This window comes from Zootoca vivipara, chromosome 10 (assembly GCF_965207765.1).
Source record: "Zootoca vivipara chromosome 10, rZooViv2.hap1.1, whole genome shotgun sequence".
In the NCBI taxonomy this organism is placed as follows: domain Eukaryota; kingdom Metazoa; phylum Chordata; class Lepidosauria; order Squamata; family Lacertidae; genus Zootoca; species Zootoca vivipara.
The window spans coordinates 21,976,928-21,996,854 of record NC_142593.1 but is presented as its reverse complement, the minus strand read 5'-3'; the positions used below and the strand labels follow the sequence as shown (position 1 = coordinate 21,996,854).

Sequence of the window (19,927 nt, the reverse complement as noted above, 5' to 3'; positions counted from 1 at the left end):
GCTTAACTAACATCTCCAGGTAGCAGCTTTGAACATACAGTCTTGATTGCCTGCTAATGCCTGGCTTTCAGTCTTCAGTAAACAGGGAAATAAAAGCTACTCATTGAGCTGCTCATGTTACTTAATGCATCAAATCCACATTTTTCACAAGTATTACCTGTTTGTCAAGATAGCAGGTCTTGGCATGCAAGAGAGGGGTATGTTGATTTTGTGATCTTGGCTGCAAGTCAAACATGCTTAATCCATCAACTACAATTTCAGAAGCCTTGTAGCTGTACAATTCCAAACTGCTGATATGAAGTGTGTTAATTGTTTGCTTTGAAGAAGAAAAAATAATGTACAAGGGGGGAAATCCATCCAGAGTAAATATGCTATGTTCCTCCCCAAACTATACTTATGGGCTTTGTGTGTGTGTGTGTGTGTGTGTGTGTGTGTGTGTGTAATTCCAGCATAAAAGCAAATAGGAGTGTGTGTGTGTGTGTGTGTGTGTATTTATAGGCCTCCAGAGATCTATAGATATCTCAATGCAAAAATGCACAATGTAGTAGGGGACTGCTTTCTCTTCCTGCTCAGCTCCCAGTTTTACTGACTCAGGAGTCAGCACTCAGCTACGTTAGTAAAGAATTGGCGATTTGAATGTGCTATAAACATTCAACACCAGATGGCTCCAGAGAGCAGAAAAAAATAAAACACGATTTTCCATAGAGATTCTTCCTTTCTTTTGAGCTATAACGACCTGTTTTCTGACTTATTTATAGTGGGGGGGGGAGTTTCCCTGTGTCAAGAACCACCCTCTCTCTGTCATACAACGAACACACCCACCCACCCTTGAACATGCCCACATTCCACTGGATGCCAGCATGGATATCCATCCTCCAAACTGTTCTGAACAAAGCAGGGGAGCAAAGAGCTTTTGTCCTCAAGCAAGTGAGACAGTGGCTTACATAAGTGCCCATTTCCCAGTGATGGGGAGGCACATCTCTATCAATTTCTAGAAGCTGCCCTGAGTGGCTAGGGTAACCCAGTAAGATGGGTCAGGTATAATATGGTGTTATTGTTATTTCTCAGCAGACGTTTTGTAATTTACACTCTCAGCAGTTTTTCAGAATTCCAAACGTGCCCACTAGCCAAAAGATGACAAGCCCCGAGGATAAAATCACTCACATTTCCTCTAGGTCCCACTGAAGATTCACAGTATGGAGACACAAAACAGGGTCTTCTCTCTGGTGGCACCCTAACCTTGAAACACTCTCACCTTGGAGATTCACTTGCCCCCCTCATTTTACATGTTTAAACATCAGTCGAATGTGTTTTTGTTCACTCAGATTTTTGTGAACTGTGGTTAGGTCATTTTAATACCTAACTGCCACAAAGCAGTGATAATTGAAATGGAGTATGACTGTAAGATCTGGAATAAAGACAGAGTGTCTACATTACATGGGGTTGCAGAGTATCTACAGCTTTACCAAAATACCACCCCTACATCAGGCTTCTCTTTCAATTGTCATCTAGCTGAAGCTATTCTATCAGGCTATAACAAAGGGAGAAATGGCACTGCAAGGCCTCTCTACCCTGTTGAGAGAACAGGTCCATTGGATTATACCTCCCCTTCAACACTCTCCATTCAAGCTGGCTTTAAAAAATAACTTTAACTTAATCCCCTGCCCATCCCTCACTCTTTTTGTAGCATGTCTTTCAGATTATAAACCTGCAATTCTGTATAAACTAACATGCAGCTTTCCGGAGATTCCTCTGGAATTCAGCTATAATTTCCAAACAATAATGAAATGACCCACATATATACTTCCTGCAAGAATAGACCTTATAGGCAACAACTGACCTGAGAATCACATTCACTGACTTCCCTGGGGCTTGCACTATATAGGAGTACACTAATGTTTGTGCAATCAATATTCTTCCAATCTTGTTTTTCTTCAAATCCAAAATTTTGACAAAACCTGTCAAAATCTCCTTCCCCCCCTTACCTCTATTCATACAAAAAAAACAAGTTAACAAGTACCTACCAAGGAAAGAGGTATAATTGTAATTAACAATAGTTTTGCACTTGTGGGCTTTCAGCTAACACAGAGAATTAAATAGAGTACTACTTTTCTAAATAGCTCTTTAAAAGGTTACAACAAAGAGGTCTCTCTCAGAAAGCTGCATTTGCCCTTCTCCTGTTGGTGCAGGAACTACCTGCCTCAAAGCAATTGAAAACTTGCAGCTTTTCTTCATCCTGCAACCTGGAGAAAGCCTTACAGAAAGCAGTCATTAATAGGAAATGGGGAGGAGGAAGATGATACAATAGCCATTCTTCCTCCCAACCCTTGTGATTGTGCTGCATTTATTTCTGCTGATCAATTTGACCGCCTCTAGCACATCTGCTCAGGAGCTGAAAAATGGCAATTGCCCTCTCTGAATTCATAAATAAAGTAACGTGCAAGCTGACAAACAACTACAAGGGGAAAATATATGTGCCTTTCATAAGCAAGACAAATCACTTGTTCTTACTGAATGCTTCCAGCAGGAGCTCACTAATTCGGTATTTATTTGCAAAGCATATGCACTGTGTCCGAAGCAGTACATTAAGAGGGATTTGAGCCATCCGGTTGCTTTGATTAGCTTATTCAACTCACAGAGTTACCTAAGATTCAGTGGCACACTTTTGAAAATAAGGGACTGTTTATATGGAAAGCAGCTTACCAATAGTTCTTAGGATTTATTAGTGCTTCTTACTCTGAACAATACTTTCAGACCGAAAAACTAAGTATGAGTTATGAAACACAGCAATAATTTAACAAAAGGTTCTTACCCCAATGCTATTTTAAAACAAAAACACTGCTATATGGTATTTTGAAATTCTTTTTGATTTAGTCATGAGATTTTCCTTAGACTAGGAGATGCCTGGACTGTAAAAGTCTACCAGTTTAATCATAAACCTCTTAAATTTGAGTCTGGTAGTGACCAGTCAGGCACCCAATGTCTTAAGAGCACTTAGCAGCAGTTGAATTCCTTCAGTGATGCTCCAGGCAAAGAAAAAGAATCAGGGATGAAAACATTAGACATAACTTCAAATGAGTAACTGAGTACAGTCATCCATCTCAAATCAGCAATGCAGATACCACAGATCACCCAGTGGAAATGATCTCTTGACTAGGAACCCAGATCTTTCAGCTTGCCAGAAAGTAGTGTCAAGTAGAGGACCTCAACAGATCGCTAGGAAGCACCTGAAAAACAAGCAACTTTGAGGAATTTCTGCTTCAATCAGGAATGCTTCCAATGTTACATGTTTCCTGCAGATTCCATGGAATGTACTTTTACACAGAATAAAACATACAGATTGTATGCACATGCAATGGTTATGCACATTTAATATCTCACTGTGTGTACATTTGCTTGGAAGAAGTGGCCAGGGACATGAAATCTGCATGCTTCTCCCTCCCCCTAAAAAAAAACAACTGCTATCCAAGCAGGTAATTCATCATATTGTCATCTGTCTGCCTTCAACTACAAGATTTCAAGCCAACTCCAGCATTCCTGATAATTAGATGTGGACCCTATGACCAGCAGGAGCCTCAACTGCCGTAACAAAAAACTAGTTAGTCTTGTGCCCTTCCAAGTCTTTCTCTCTGCCTGGGTGTCAAGGGTGAATGTGTCCAGGGAGTTTGTGTTGATAAACCACAAAGATGACAGGCATCACAATACAGAATTAAGGATAACAAGCAACTTGAAGAGTCATGTAGATTTAATGCATAGTATCACAGAGCTGGAAAGGAACCAATAAGCCCTATCCAAGTGTCAGTTTCTGATACAGTTGCTTCAAATAAGTGTGCATTTTTTATGTTCATGGTATTTCCTACATTTAACTAAGCAAGAAAGGGTGGTAACCTGTGGGGCTCCAGATGTTGCTGGACTCCAGCTCCCATAAGCCCCAACAAGCATGACCAATGACCAAGGATAATGGGAGTTGTGGCATAGCAACATCTGGAGGATTTCCCCACCCCAGCTGTAAAGAGTAACTTAAAATCGAGACATATGTGGATTTCTTAATAAAGAAATATGTTTATCTCAAAACTGATTCAGTATGCAAGTAACAGATTTGCCAATCGATTATACAATTTCCCCCTTCCAAAGAAAAAACAGAACACATTCCAAGTCACAGCATTCAAGAGAGACTTAGTCAAGTCTCTTGCTTCAAAAACAGTCAGCTTTCGTACAGTTGTTCAAAAACTTCCAGGAGTGTATATTCTATACAGTACATGATTAACTTGTTCTTGATACCTAATTAAATCAGATGTGTAAAGTTTCTGGAAATTTTGAAGTCGAGTAGGGGAGGCAAAAGCATTCCTTGGTTAGGAAACTGGAGGGACCTACAATACGGAGAAGAACAGAAAAATATGCCCTACTTACGTCAAGTAAACTTCACTATTTTAATAGCAAAACATACTGAGCAATACCCTACGTGATTGGAGAAATATTGGGTACCAGTTGCTGGAAACCACTGGAGGGGAGAGTGTTCATAGAATGCGGACACTGCACCACATGTATGTTTGCATTACAAGTAAAAGAATTCTCTAATAGTGAAGGCTTTAACTTTACTATACAATCATTTGCCACGTGTGCCACTTTCCCTTCACCAAGCAGCCCAATTCTTTAAAGCACTTTTATCCTACAAAGTTATTTAAGCTGGTACAATCAAACTGAAATAAAAAGAAGGGAAATAATTAGAATAGAAGGAGAAGGAGGGTTTGCATTTTTTACTTCCATTAGGTCACCAGGCTAAGAGTCAATAACCCTAGTTCCATTTCTTGCACAAAGCACGGCTTATCAGACAAGGACTTTTACATTGTTTCTGCAAGAACACACACACACACACACACACACACACCAATAATGAAAAAATAACTCCATATCGTTTCAGGCAGAATTGAAAATAGAATTCAGCTTTCTAATATGACTAAAGCAAATCTCATCCAGTCAACCATATAGCCTTTCAAAGCAATTATGCAAAATCTTTTCATTTGACTATGCTGCCTGCTGCAACTATAGATTTGATAACACTTTTCATGCTATGGAGAGCACTTAAAACTGCTATTAGCACCCACTTCTATTCCTTTCCTATCTAGTGCCTGATTCCACACTAGGGACTGGCAGCCAAGGAGAAGGGGGGGGGTTACACATACTCCCCTTTCTTTACTCCTAATGTACAAGTTCTAGCATAAACAAATGATTCTGGTTTCTTGGCATATCATGCACAAGCTATCTCAATAATGTAACAACTCTGCTTGCCTACACATTTAGGATTCACACGCAGAACAGTGATTTTATGGTAGACATCCACAGTCCAAATATAGCCAAAACAGTATTTGAAGTTCAGCTCCACTTCATATACAATAGAAGTAGGCCGAGAACTGTAGAATAAAAAAATGCCATGTATGTAAGCAGCTTACCACATGGCACTCTCATGAAAAAAGTATCTTCCTCTACCTCACAGCTACAGCTGAAAAGGCTTTTCACACAAAGAGATGGTTCACAAAAACATGCTAAGCCAAACCTTGTCTTAGGCAAGATTGTGAAAACATGTGAGCTCCCAGAAGGGAGCTTGCAACTGCATTGCTCCTCCTTGGTCCTATCTATCCCCATGCCACACTAACCTAACCCAAGGAAAGCATTGACTTAGCATGTCAGCCAAACTGAGACTTGTGGTTAAGCTCTCTCCACACTAAGATCAAGCCGTGGTCAAGGTTTGCCATACGGAGCAAATTCTGTAAGTTGTGGTCACAGAACAGTTACTGCCACAAACATTTTACAGTGTCCCTGCAATGGCTACCAAATGTGCTGTAGCCATTAAAAGCCTACTGGTGAACAGTACTGTTGTAGATTTAGGGAGGGAATCCCCCTAAACCTTAGAAATTAATAAATGCAAGGATTTTGATTATTTGTGGCATGAAGGGGAAGCAGCGGAGCTTCATGCTCCACCGCCGGGGCGGAGAACAGGCACGCTGCCCCCAGTGACGGGGCACACGTTTTGGGGCGGGGTGCACCGTGCGCAATGATGTGGCATGCGTTTTGGTGCGGCACAGTGCGCAATGACGTGGCACGCGTTTGGGGCGGGGGCGCCGCGCGCAGGAGCGGGGCACGCATTTTGGGTGCGGGGCGGGCAGTGGCGATGACGTCCCTGGGATCGCATTGCTCGGGGCGCACCGCCCCTATCTTCCTACGCCCCTGTGAAGGGGGAATGCAAGCTGCATTGGAATTCCTGTGGCTGAACTACAGAGGGACAAGAGAGGGCAATTGAGGGACATGAACAATACAACAGAACTCCTTCCCCCTTGCCCTGAGGTGCGAACAGAGACTGGGGGTTTGGAAGGTTGGCAGGGTAACTGTTCTGGGAGCAAGGGTGGCTGGGAGGAAGGCAGAGTAAGAAGAGCAGCTGAGATCCATCTAGGGCTGGCTGGCTGCAGAGATGCCTCGGGAACCAGGGCAACACTGCTGTGGGATATAAGTCCCTCTTAAACCATGTAAGCTGAAGGTGTGAATAGGTGAAATAGAAATAAACCATATTTCTTAAAGCAATTACAGTCTGCACTATGTCTTCAGTTCTCCAAAGGAGCACAGACCCTGTGTGCTTGCCTAGGACCCCCATGGGCTCTTGTTACTGTTCAGCAGAGAGAGAGGCAAGCACCTGACTTCTGTAATTGTAATTTCCTGCAATTGATGTTCAAGGCCTGTATGATGCGAATAAGCATGACATTGTTCAAATAGGCTTTTAATGTAAGTAGTCCCAATCCACATCAAAGGTGGCTAATCTCTGAACCTCCAGATGTGGTCGAACCCAACCTCCCCCCATGCTTGACAAGTGGCCATTCTCACTGCAGCTCATAGGAGCTTGAGTGCAACAACCTCTGGCAGATCACAGGTTTGCAATCCCTAATCTTACAGCACAGGCATATTTGAAAAAGACAGCAATGGTTATACTGGCAGATTTGTTATTGGTAAGGAACTAAATGATTCAGAAATAAGGACATCATTTTTAAAAGCATGACAAGTCTAAGCAGCAGAAATGACAATATAAACAGAGGTCTCCTGCATTGCCTCAAGTTAGTTAAACTAAAACATATTAATTATAAAGCTTAGCATACCATTGACTTATTAGTCAACAGAACAATCTGAAGAAGTGTGATCTGATCTGAAGAAGTGTGCATGCACACGAAAACTCATACCAATGACAAACTTGGTTGGTCTCTAAGGTGCTACTAGAGGGAATTTTTCTATTTTATTTTGGAAATTTCAAGACTGATTTGCTGGTCAAACAGGCAGCACCATTGCATTTCCTTGATAAAGCCTTAGGACAGCTATTCTCTTATCAACCTGTTGGATGTCATATGAAAAAAACTATACAGTCACTGAAGCAGAGAATCATCTCCCATTAGTTTTCAGCTGCTTTCACTATAGGTGGAGATAGTAAGTAGCAATAATATGTTTTTCTGCAGATAAAATTAATCTTGCAATCTTAATGTGATGTTTCTGATCAAGTTGAGTTTCAAAAAAGGTGGGGGTTTTGCATTTTATATAATTTCCCCCCTTTTTTGGACAAAGCACTGAATTTTCATGGAAACTGGTCATAACTAGTGTTTAGCGACTTGTTACAAAAGGGAAACCTATATATTGTAGTAACAGCTTAATCTGTTCTCCAGATTTCCAGCCAAGTGTAATGGCTATTTTTAACTGATCACCAGCTGAGAAAAATGCAGAGCTGTTTTTAAAGTCTTATTTTTTATATATAAAAAAGATATATTTCTAAAGTATTACAATTTTCCAAATTTAAGCACTGCTAATCTATCCAAGCAATATATTCACAATAAATTACTACCTCTTGCAATGTATTCGGATAAAGGGGGTGTCTTCCACAGTCCAATAATTATTTATAAAGCTGCTACGTCAAGCATCATCTATTAGTTAGGCTTAAGACACACTTGGATCTGTCAGATATGCCAAGTGTTGGATGAGTAGCCAGCCACCACTTCTCCTGCTAAAGTGCTAACCTGCTGTTTAACTGCTAAACAGTCTCTTTACTGCACTGACAGCCACAAGCAGCTGTTCGGCACTCTTCAGCTTTGCAGCACAAAGAAAATAATGGGCATGGCTCAGTGCAACTCAGTCACCAAATCTTTGCATTCAGGAAAATGTGTTTCAGGCAGACTAGAATTCAGGTCCTTGTGGTGCAAGCCTCATACCATTCAGTGAGACCTACTGCTAAGTAGACGTGTACATGAGTAGATGTATAGGATTGCGCAGTTAATCAAGGAGACTTAATTTCAGTATGCACCTTTGAATAAAGCAGCAGCTCTAATTCGAAAGATTAATGTGGAGCACAAAGATCTTTTGTTTGTGATACGAGTATGTCTAACTCTAAACACTTACACTATCCCTGTTGTATGTCTGTGCAGTTTGTGGGTGTTATTCTAATACTATGCAAAAGCAATTAACAGGTACAAGTACCATGAATGTATTTTTATTACAAACTTACTATCTAATAAATCTTGGAAAATTCAGACAATGAAACCATTGGAAGATGACTGCTCTATCATGTTGATCTAAGGCATCAATATGTGCCTGCTCTATTTCCAACTACTATTTTGTAATGAGAAATAATATTTCAAAAGGACTTTACCATATAAGCATTTTATAGGTGGAACTAAGAGAGGACAGAGAGGGGTCAAGGTTTCATGTTTTGTTCCCACATAAAGAACAGGAGATACAGTATGCCAAATGTCTGTAAAAACAAAATATCATCATAAACATTGGCAATATCTCTCACAACCTCCAACATGATCTATCATTGTGAAGACTGACTGTATTTCCTTTGGCTACGTGTGCCAGAAGTCTCTCAACACATTGCCTTTTTGCAACAGATTTGCAACAGTTTGTGTTAAAATAATTTAACACACACAACAGAAGTCTCTCAACACATTGCCTTTTTGCAACAGATTTGCAACAATTTGTGTTAAAATAATTTCACACACACAACAAAAACATGCATCAGCATACCTGACCCTTAGTCAGCACCAAGCTCTCTCACACAACCTCCCACTTTCCAAATAATTCAGATGAAAACAGAAAAAGCAACTTCTTGGAAAGAATTAGAAAATAACTAACACCATGGAAACACACCAAATTTTTGTTGTTGTTGTTGTTGTTGTTTAAAAAAGGTATAAATGCTGGTTCAGAAACCTATCTATAAATTGTAGGTCTGAAGCTACTTTATAAAGGTAACTTATTCACACATTATCACATATATTAGAAGGCTTTTAACACAGTATTTCTGCTCATTTAAAATTACTGATTTCCTCCTTGGGTTCAAACCAAGACAACACCTATTCATTGGCAGTTGTAGCAAATGAAGTGGAGTGAACATTAATGACTGAGTGAGATCTGGTCCTATTTAGGAACACTGACTAATCTATAGACACATCAAAATATCATTATTAGGGTTCTGGTAGCAGGTGCCAAGCAAATTAACCCTCCCCATATTTGGAACCTGTGGATCCAAAATGAAAAGATCTAGGACAAGGCTTCCTCATAAGTCAGGGGATTTTTAAAAAATTCAAAGAGCTTTCTGCATACAAAAAGCTAGTAAGTTGAGGTATGTGCTTTTAACACCATGCAAGCTTCTATTAAGGGTTGAACTAAGAAAGGTAACAATTTTCAGGGGATCAGTAGGTCCATTTGGAGTTGCTTTTTTATTCTGACACATTGTTTTCCTATGCCCATATGAATCTGTCTAGTCACAATAACTAGACTTTATTCTAAACATTTCAAGAGTAATGATCTTCTAACTGTTCCTGCAGAAGCTCTAATATGCTCATGAACCCTTCCCCAACAGTCTCCACCCCAGTTCTCTCTTGGAGATCAAGTTATAAATATGATCGGGACAAAGTAATGTGAGCCAGCCATTTGTTTAACAGAGCTAACCCCAAGCTGTTTGTGCCTTTACAAGCTGTTAAGCTCCATCATTATATCAGAGTCTCCAGGAGCACAAATAGAAGAAGGTCACGTCTTTGAGAAACTGTACACTCCTTGCTTTGTGGTTTACCCTCTTGGGTTTGTTGCAATATGACCTTTGACATGACTTGGAGCTTGAGGTTAGAAGGCAAAGCTGTTCCAGCAGATTTCTGAGGCCAATAGCAGTGTATCAGTAGCCCCAAGACATAGTTGCAAAGTCTGCATAATTGTAACAGGTCAGTAAGCAGGATGCTATCTATTAATTTATTTTAAATACTTTTATATCCTACTTCCAGGACAGTTTACAAAAACAACATGATACATAATACCAAAAAAAGCCACAAAATAAGAAAAGCAACATTAACGTTGCATCTAAAAAGCTCTGGAAAATAAAAATGTTTTCATTGGCACTGAAAGCACAATAAAGTAGGCGTCAGACAAACCACATTGGAAAGAACTTTGGTCCCACCACCAAGGCTGCTCTCGTAGCCCTCAATCTCACCTCAGATGACCAGGGCACCACACGAGGCTTTTCCTCACTGTAAAGAATGGGATTGTATCCTAAATTGAACTTCCATTTCCTCGCCCCCGAAAATCTGATCTCAAGTTTCATTTATTATAGCCTCCAAGTAAAAATAAGTCATTTTGGCCATTGAGAGACATAAATTTCACATGTCCTGTTTTATTTGATTATATATCCTGCTTTGGCTTCATATGCAAACTGCATGCTCAAATCTACTAAAGCCATGAGCTGGGCTGAAAGTTTGAAATAGTTTGTGTATGTTAACCACCATCAACACTTCAAGCAAAACAACGCAGCAAAGAGGAATTCTATGTCATTCTTGCTTGTGCTTTGGCTATTACACATCTCATTTCTTTCAAAGCTCCAAGAATAAATAAGGAGTGATGCACTAGCAAAAGATAAAGAGGAAAAGAAATGCTGGAAGTGATTGCTGTGAAATATTCACCGACAATTTTTAGAAACTCTCATGTGCAAATGGATAGGGAGAGGTTAATTATAAGTGACACTGTATAATTTCTATTGAAGAGAATCCTGAGGCATGTAAAAAGAAAGGTTACGCTGAAGTCTAATAAAACATTGCACTGGAATGCTTCTTTTTTATATACAGAAGGAAGCTGCTATTGTTTTCTGGCTGGCTAGGCAGCTGGCACTACACTTTGACCTCCAACCCTAACTCAGCAAGGAGCTCATTTATGACCTTAGTAGAAATCAATCAATTAAATGAGATCATTCAGGAGAAAATCTCACAGACTGTTTGTCTTCTACCCACACAGCTATCCTTCCATTCCCAGACACATGGTGGCATACTGGTCCAGTCAAGCCGTTCAATTCACTTGCCTTCATAAACTCACCATTTTTCAAGTACATTTGATAGGTTCTTTCCTTCAAATTCAAAGCTGCTTTCAGAGATGTGTAAGTGGGTGCGAGCTTTCTATTCTTGCTGTGGATTTGATTAATTTGTGGCATTCATGTGCCTATTTCTATTCAGACAATGGAAATAGACTGGTTTCAACTCCATCTACAAGCAATTTATGCTAGAGACATTTAGATCTAAAGGAAAAGGGGGTTTTCAGAGCAATTTCTAGCTTATGGGGAAAAATCAGGAAACACAGGAAATAAAAAAGAGGGACCTATTATTTTTAATGCTATTACTAAAAAGAGGCACCTACTTTATTTTTTACTCATTCATTATTACTAAAAGACATAGATTACTAGCTGCATTATCATATGCATCATATTTTTAAAAACACACAGCGGAACCATCAAAGCCTTTACCTTGAATGTGGATGTACAGATAAACTTTTACTCCACTTAAGAGCTCAGCATGTCATGTCCACAGCACACAAAATGGGCAAGGCTTACTTGTGAAATTGGCCAGGCCTAGGCAAATAAGCATACCCCCCTTACCAATTGTCTTCTGAAAGTCTTTCATAGGCCTAGGATGCTTGTTGTGGAACATGTCATGGGAAAATCCCAGAAGCAACAATGTCCCAAGTTATTTGGATTCACTGTGATCTACTAACTTTCATCGATTGAACTGTGTGAGGCAATGTCATGCCACCCTAATGGAGGTCAGGCAATCTGCTTCCCCACTGTTGCAATATGCAGAGTAAGACACTTTGATGTGAGCTGGTTTGTTTGTTTTTTAAAATCCCCCCCCCCAATATCACCAAATAATATATAATGACTTGCATTACTTACGGTAAGCCAAGCAGACTATTGACAAAGCAATATTAAAGGGGGGAGGAGTTTATAAAATAATATTACTTATAATTATACTTATACTTATTATTATAAAATAATATTACAGTTCCTACCTCCTTCCTTGCTTTAATTATTGTTATGTATGCATTAATTATTAATTTACTGAATTATTATGTGTCAGTATATATAATCTGTGGCTATAAATAAACAGTTGTGAGCAATTCTGTAATGAACTTGTTTGCCCCCAATAAACCAAGATCACAGAAAGTCCAAGATCTTCTCTGTGTCTCCAACATTTTTTATTTCAGTTACTGCCCTAGCAAAAAGGTTACACATCCTGTAGGTTTGAATCTGCACAAGCTGGGCCCTGAACAAAGTGCTATTTAAACAGGTACTAGGGATAGGTGATCTGTGGCTCTCAATATCCTGTTAGACTTCAACTCTCACCAGCTCCAGGCAGCAAAGCCAGTGCTCAGGAATGATGAGGATTTTATTTTAACACCAGGAAAAACCACAGGTTCCCGAGAGCTGTAATATACAAAAGCATTAGAATAAAGTACTTAGCCCAAACTGTAAAACAAGAGACTCTTGAATTTTACCAACAGAAAGAGTATTTACTTGCTGATGGTCTGTAATACAAAGTTATCTACTTTTGCTGCTGCTGCAGTAGCAAAACTGCATTAGTATTATTAATTTTTAAAGGCTGATGAACGGTATGGAAAGGGGTTATTTTATTAAATCTACAGATTGTTTAGTCATTTTTATTAATGTTTTTACTAATTGTTCTCAACTGTTAAAGTTTTTATATTTTTGGCATGATCAATGGCTTTTACAATTAAATTTTACTTCAAATGAAATATATTGATCTGAACGTTGGACTGAATACAGTGGTACCTTGGGTTAAGAACTTACTTCATTCTGGAGGTCCATTCTTAACCTGAAACTGTTCTTAACCTGAGGTACCACTTTAGCTAATGAGGCCTCCCGCTGCTGCTGTGCCACCACCATGCAATTTCTGTTCTCATCCTGCAGCAAAGTTCTTAACCCGATGTACTATTTCTGGGTTAGCAGAGTCTGTAACCTGAAGCGTTTGTAACCCGAGGTACCACTGTATGTCATAAGGCTGCTAAACTGTGGTGTTTAAAATGGACACAAAACAGGGCTGCAAAACGTACTTCTTGCAATAAGCTGAGCTCTCACAACACTTTAGAGAGAGCTGTATGCTTTTCGCTCCCTTAAAAGGCTGGCAATTCACTATGGCTGTCTGCAAGTCACAGTAAGCAAGTTAGTACTGTAGTATAATTTGAATGGGCCAACTTGCACACTTTGCTCTTCCCCGATAGCATGCAGAAGAAACAAAACCAAGCCCCAAGGTTTAGTGTTACATAGAAACCAGGGCTTGTGGTTTCTTTTGTTGGCCATATCACAAGGAAACATTTACTTGTTTCTGATCCATTAAAAGTCATCCCTTGTCTGTGCTCAAATAGGGAAATGCAAATAGTGGCATGCAAAAAGATCCCAGGTTTAACCCTGGTTTCTCCAGGTATGACTAGAAAAGTCTCTTGCCAATCAGCATCAACAGTACTGAGAAAGTTGAGCCACTGGCCCGACCTGGTATTAAGACAGCTTCCTTTTTACTTGACTCAAAGCAATATTAAAATAATGAGGCTTTCCAAATTTATGCATTTTATCAGTACATGAAAAGCAGTATTAAAATAGTACAAATGCAATAATTTAATTCAACAGGAGTAGGAAAATGAGGAACTCATTGAGGTCAGGCTCTGTTGTGTTTCTGTTACAAAAGTAGCAGAATTCACAAAAGTATGTGTAATAAACATATTAATCCAAATATAATAAACAGTGGCAAACTGGGTTTTTTTTCAGCAGCAAGCTATTGACAAACCACATGTCTACAATTAAGAGTCTGTGTAAGTGTTCCACAGATGCGTGTGAGGAATAATTCAATAAATTCTCTTCTCTTTCTGTATGCAGCTGTCCACAAATTTCCTTCTTGGATTCTGTAATCACCCAAGAAGGAGAAATTAAGAAAGCAGCAGCAGCAGCTCTTACCAAACGCTGCTGCCATGTAATGGCAAGTTGAGTTCTGTATGAAGTTTCATTTTAAAAAAACCTACAGCCTGCAGAGTTGCTTCTGTTTACATCTGCAAGAGTGTGAAATTCTCCAACCTTCACTTTGCTCTTAATCCAGCAGGGGCAAAGAGCATTGGAACTCACTGGGTCAAGCTTTCAAGCCAAGGCTCTGGCTGATAATCCTCACTGTGATTTCAAGCTCTGATCACATAACCAGTGAACTTTTCACTGTGCTGATAACTTGCTGTCTTGGTAGAGTAAAACATTTCCTCCTACACCCACATCATTTAGCAAAAGGAGGAAGAAGAGGAAGAAGAAGAAGAAAAGGAGGAGGGGGGGCATAGTCTCCAAGAAATGGAATGAAAGAAGGCTTTGTTCATTTTGATGGTTAAAAAAAAAATTGTCAAGTTATCTGCTACCTAAACAAATAGCGTATAAACCAGACAGTATCCCCCAGGCTACAAAAATAAACTTGAGTAATCATTCAGTGGAACTTTCCTGATCAAACTACTAACACCTTTCATAACCTCACATCCACAGGGAGATAGTGTGGAGCTCAAGCATAGACAAGAGGACTCAGAGCATTCCTCCCGTACAGTGTAAGGGGTTTACCTTATTCCCAAGGGATGAAAGATCTGACATTCTTTTGCAGCTACATAATGTAACGGATATACTCCCATCTGGTAACTTGTTCTGGATCCCTGAAGAATATTTTTTCCCCTTTTCTGCACATCTCTGGAATATCTAGAAGGGAAACCTCTGTGGGAGACGCTGCCACAGAGAGAACTGCACCGAAAGGGATTTTAAAGAGAGATGACTGACTTGACTGGCGTTGCCACATTTGGGCTGCATTCTCCACCGATTGCTGCACAGCCACAGATGATCAAACAATAGGGCTGTACCTGCTTCTTTTGGAGATGGGAAGTGTAACTGAAAATGTTTCAGCGGCAGCTGTTTGATCTAACAAAAAAGGGTAGACGAGTACAAATTGACTGTAAGAGGTTTCTTGTTCTTTCATGGTATTATATTAATACAATACTTGGCTTTAACTAGCAATGGCACCCCCTGCTGGCTTCAACTCTGAACTTCCTCACTTTGTTTCTGGCTCCACAAGCATCTGATACAGCCCGAGCCGAATCAAAGCTACCAGGTCACAAATCATTGTTTGCATCCAAATCTTCATCAAAAGCTGCTTCACCCAAGCCCAAACTCCCAGATATCCCATCAAACCTGTGCACTCAGCATTCACAGCATCATATGTGACAGACACAGGTGCAAATATTTTGCTGAATGCTGTGGAAACCACTCTTGCTGACAAAAATGGGGCTTTCTAACAACATGCATATGAAACAAAATATCCGCACTCACTACATGCACAAGAGTAAACTGAATTTCCGACAATGACAAAAACATTCATCCAACAGTACAGATTTAGAGATTTCCAACAAAGCATAAAGTTTTGACCCAACTATTTTTGTGTGTGTTTAAGTCACAAGGGCTGTGGAGAAATGGAACCAGATTCACAGTGAGAGAGCTGCTTCTCACATAGGATTTTGTATTCTTGGCCTGAAACCTAAGTTTTTAAATAATATAAAGGGATGTAAGCAAGTTTCTCTGTAATATACACAGCACCTGCTTATTGCTAATATAGGTGCACTTTTTTTCTTAAGTACAAAATGTCTAATAAAAATCAGCAAAATGTATTCTGGCACTGACGTTGAGTAGGCAGGAAGCTCGATTTCCTTTTTCTTTTTTAAAGCACCCATCACAGAGATCTCAGAGCTTTCCAATGTACAGAACTCTGTACTTCCGTTACACTTTCCACCTCCAGAACTCTGGACTAGATTACCCTTGGGATCCTTGCCAATTCTATAATTCTATGAAATGCTAGAAGTGAAATCCTAAGGACACTTACACAAAACTCAAACCTACTGAAATCAGAGGGGCTGCCTTCTAAGAACACTTGTTTAGGATCGGAGAATAAAAGTTCAAATGGTACAGTGTCTATAATTGCTTGGGAGAGGGTATTAAGACAAGGGCAACTTTAAGTCCAGTTCACATCCATATTTACATAGGTTAGCCATCAGCTGCCAAAGAATTTGCATTGATACTACATAACAACATCTTTCTGCCCCACCATTACATTTCCCCCTTTTCATCACCACTGCCGTAGAATCCCAGGGCTCTAACAGAAAATCTGGTGTAACACAAGCAGCGAGATTGTTTGAAAGCACATTCCCACCATCATCAATTGGAAACGCTTACTTAAGGAAAACTGCTGCTAATATGTTCCAGTCAGCAATGTCCCTAGGATGACAAAAACCCAGTGTAAAAAATATGTGTCGCTTAACCTGATGGCAGGAGCTTTGATAATCTTTCGGGACCATTCATTCTTCCTTCTCACTGACTGATAAACCATCCCATAGTTTCCTGAGCAAACTCTCCGCCTGTTAGTCACAGTGAGGCAAAACAAACTAGTGAATCTTAAGCTGTACAAACCTCCCTAAAACTATACTGGTTTCCATCCAACCTAGGAATGAGCAGAGACAAAGTGAGTGGGCAAAAACTAACAAACCTCTGGCCTTAGGATTCTTGCTACAGTTTCCTGAGCAAGGGGAGAAGACTGCAAAAAGACAGGCTTATTATGCTATACAGTACCGGCTTCTAGTGATTACTGAGCAGCATGTAAGCTGAAAATGCCAGTAGTCACAATTGTTTATTCTCACTAAAGAATGAATAATGAAAGTGAGCAAAAAGGAAATCAAAGCGGTTCAACTGTGCCCTATGCTTACAAAGTATTCCATGCACATTTGACCACTATCACCATTAAATGTTGTTGCAGAACAAGACCAAGTAAACTTTAATATACTTTGTACTATCTGAACCTTACATTATCTATCAAAAGGTCTAACTCAAGGCATCAACAATTACTATCTCTTTATATCAGGCATCCCCAAACTTCGGCCCTCCAGATGTTTTGGACTACAATTCCCATCTTCCCCGACCACTGATCCTGTTAGCTAGGGATCATGGGAGTTGTAGGCCAAAACATCTGGAGGGCCACAGTTTGGGGGTGCCTGCTTTATATGGTCACAGTTACAAGAAAATGTCGACTCCCTACTTCCCCAACCAAACATCTAGCACAGGCATCCCCAAACTGCGGCCCTCCAGATGTTTTGGCCTACAACTCCCATGAACCCTAGCTAACAGGACCAGTGATCGGGGAAGATGGAAATTGTAGTTCAAAACATCTGGAGGGCCGAAGTTTGGGGATGCCTGATCTAGCAAGACAAAATTAGCAAGGGTGTGTGTGGAGTGGAATGCTACTAAATCAATTGCATTGCTTAAGCTTCTATGTCGCCTAATTTCCTCACATCTCCCATATTTTAATGCTGGCATACTTCCAGGACTTTGCACTGCCAAGATTACATATGTCACAGACCATTTCATTGCATGGAATAGCAGTCTAAAGCTCCCTTTCAAGTTAATTAGCTATAATAGTCAGTTGGGGGGAGGGGGGGAAACCTCCAAGATAATGTGACTTCTAGTCAACAAATTTATAAAACAAGAGAAATTGTTTTGCAAACTGGACCACGAAACACATATAATCAGTCAATATCATCCAATTTTGCAAGGAACACAAAATAAGACTGATAAATGAAAACCACCTTCATTGGGTTTAAGCTAATACGCCATTAATATGAAAAGAATTTGACAGTTTACATAAGGGATGTGACCTGGTGCCAACAACCTCTGGCTTCTCCATTTTCCAGATGGAAGGAGATTAGTCTAAAGCCTTTATTCTCATAAGAAGATTTTCCCCCCATGGAAAAACTATAAAGGACAATTCTGTTCCAAACTTCAAGTCTCCTTCACAAACGTCTAACCAATTCTGGTCCCTTACTAATGCCTATTAAAAGAAGCCCTTGGGCCTGAAGCTGTTGGGAGAAAAAGGCTAATGCAAACTCTACTTTAATGCCTGCCTTTAAAAGATCTATTGACAAAAGCAGTGGGGAGAGTTTGGACCAATGTTAACTTAAAGAAAAAGGTTGGTGAGTTTCAATTGTGGGTGTGAATGCCTGCTTGAGTTTGATCTTGATGGGCTTAAGGCAGAGAAAAGTTAAGCCTACTTGCATATTAAAAATGCATTAATTTTAAATTCAGTATGTACCATTTCTCTCACTTTGATTTATAAGCATCACTGGAAGAGACTTTGAAGGACATTCCTGTTTAAAATGGTAAAGAGCCACAGCACAGGGCACTTTCTCTTCTTTGAAAATGTTAAAATGAAAAATTGTCCATTGACAAAGCATGACACCATGTCCCATTAATCCTTAAATACAGTAAAATGGGAAACTAGAGTCTTTCATTGGTCTGTCCAGTGGAAGACATGGGTAGTTAATCAAAGAGAAAACATCTCTGAGATAATCTCTTGCATACAAAAATTCATAACTAGTACATTTAATCAGTATATATATATATATATATATATATATATATATATATATATATATCTCACAACACAATATTTATCCTTACAAAATGCAAAAACAGCTGCAGAGCCAAGCAAAAAATTCTCATCACCAAGTTACATGGTCTTGTCCCTGACCTTGTAGTTAGTGTCTGAAATGAAGCACAAGTTAAGGAGAAAATCTCCTGCTCTTTTTCTCCAGAATGAAGACTAAATCTTGGAGGGAAAAGGACAGAAAACAAGTCCCTGCCCCCCAAGAGCAGTTGGAGAAGGGCAGAGCCTGTTCTGACTTTGCACACAGTAGGCACTTCCAATCTGGAGTAACCACTGGGTGTGGAGTGAACCTAGACAGTTTCACCTTCCCGATCTAGCTCAGAGCTGCCTTTGTGAGTAATGTGCACCCTGAGTATTTGTTGTGAGCACAGGCAAAGCCACATAATTCTGCTTCTTCCTTCGACCCAATGTCCATTGGATGCAAAAGAAAAGCAAGCCCATCAGCTTGCTTTGCTTTTACACTCAATTGACATTGTGAACTTGGAGTATCTGGCAGGTGCACAAATCTCCACCTTCCTTTTCTAGCTTCCAGTTGGAGGTCAGAGGTTTGTCATGGCTCTACAAAAAAACAAATCCCACATTTCAGCCAACCTGTTGGACTGTGGGGGCAGAAAGTTTTGTTCCTTCTCCTCTTCAGCTCCAGGCTCAGAGGAGGCTTTAGATTCATCTTGTTCTCCATGGCAATAGAAGGGGAAGCAAAATTACTGAATCACAGACATTTACAGGGAATTCTGCATACCAAGTTCCTACACACAGTGAGAGCAATTTCTCCCTTCTATTGGGATCTTCAATGAAATTAATTGCAACTGCATAAGATGCAAGAATGTTCAAATATGAATTTTGCAGAAGACCTCTATTCTACAGTTGATTGTGCATTTTGTGGCTTCTAAAGCATGGAGACATTTGTCCCTTAATACTCACAATAAAAATCACCCACTAAATGCACACTGACCCAGCCATTATAGGACCATCTTGAAATATCAATCAAACAAGTTACTCAACCTTAAGTAACTTGAATGAAAGCCAAAAAAATTAGCTATATTTAGCTTGCTGTAAGAACAGAACAACTGTCAATTTTA

The 19,927-nt window shown here is 39.8% G+C and overlaps 1 protein-coding gene across 3 annotated transcripts in view; it reads right to left on the bottom strand.

Moving 5' to 3' along the window:
• EFNA5 (ephrin A5) overlaps positions 1-19,927 on the bottom strand; it is a 209,180-nt gene that overhangs the window by 120,370 nt on the left and 68,883 nt on the right. The window contains exon 1 of one of the 3 annotated variants that reach the window (XM_088653136.1): positions 14,936-18,748. The exons of the other annotated variants lie outside the window; for them this stretch is intronic. Coding sequence (XP_088509262.1) covers positions 14,936-15,003 — 68 coding nt within the window. The 5' untranslated portion in view covers positions 15,004-18,748. Of the gene's footprint in view, positions 1-14,935; positions 18,749-19,927 lie in introns of those variants that run through there. 3 annotated transcript variants of the gene reach the window in all.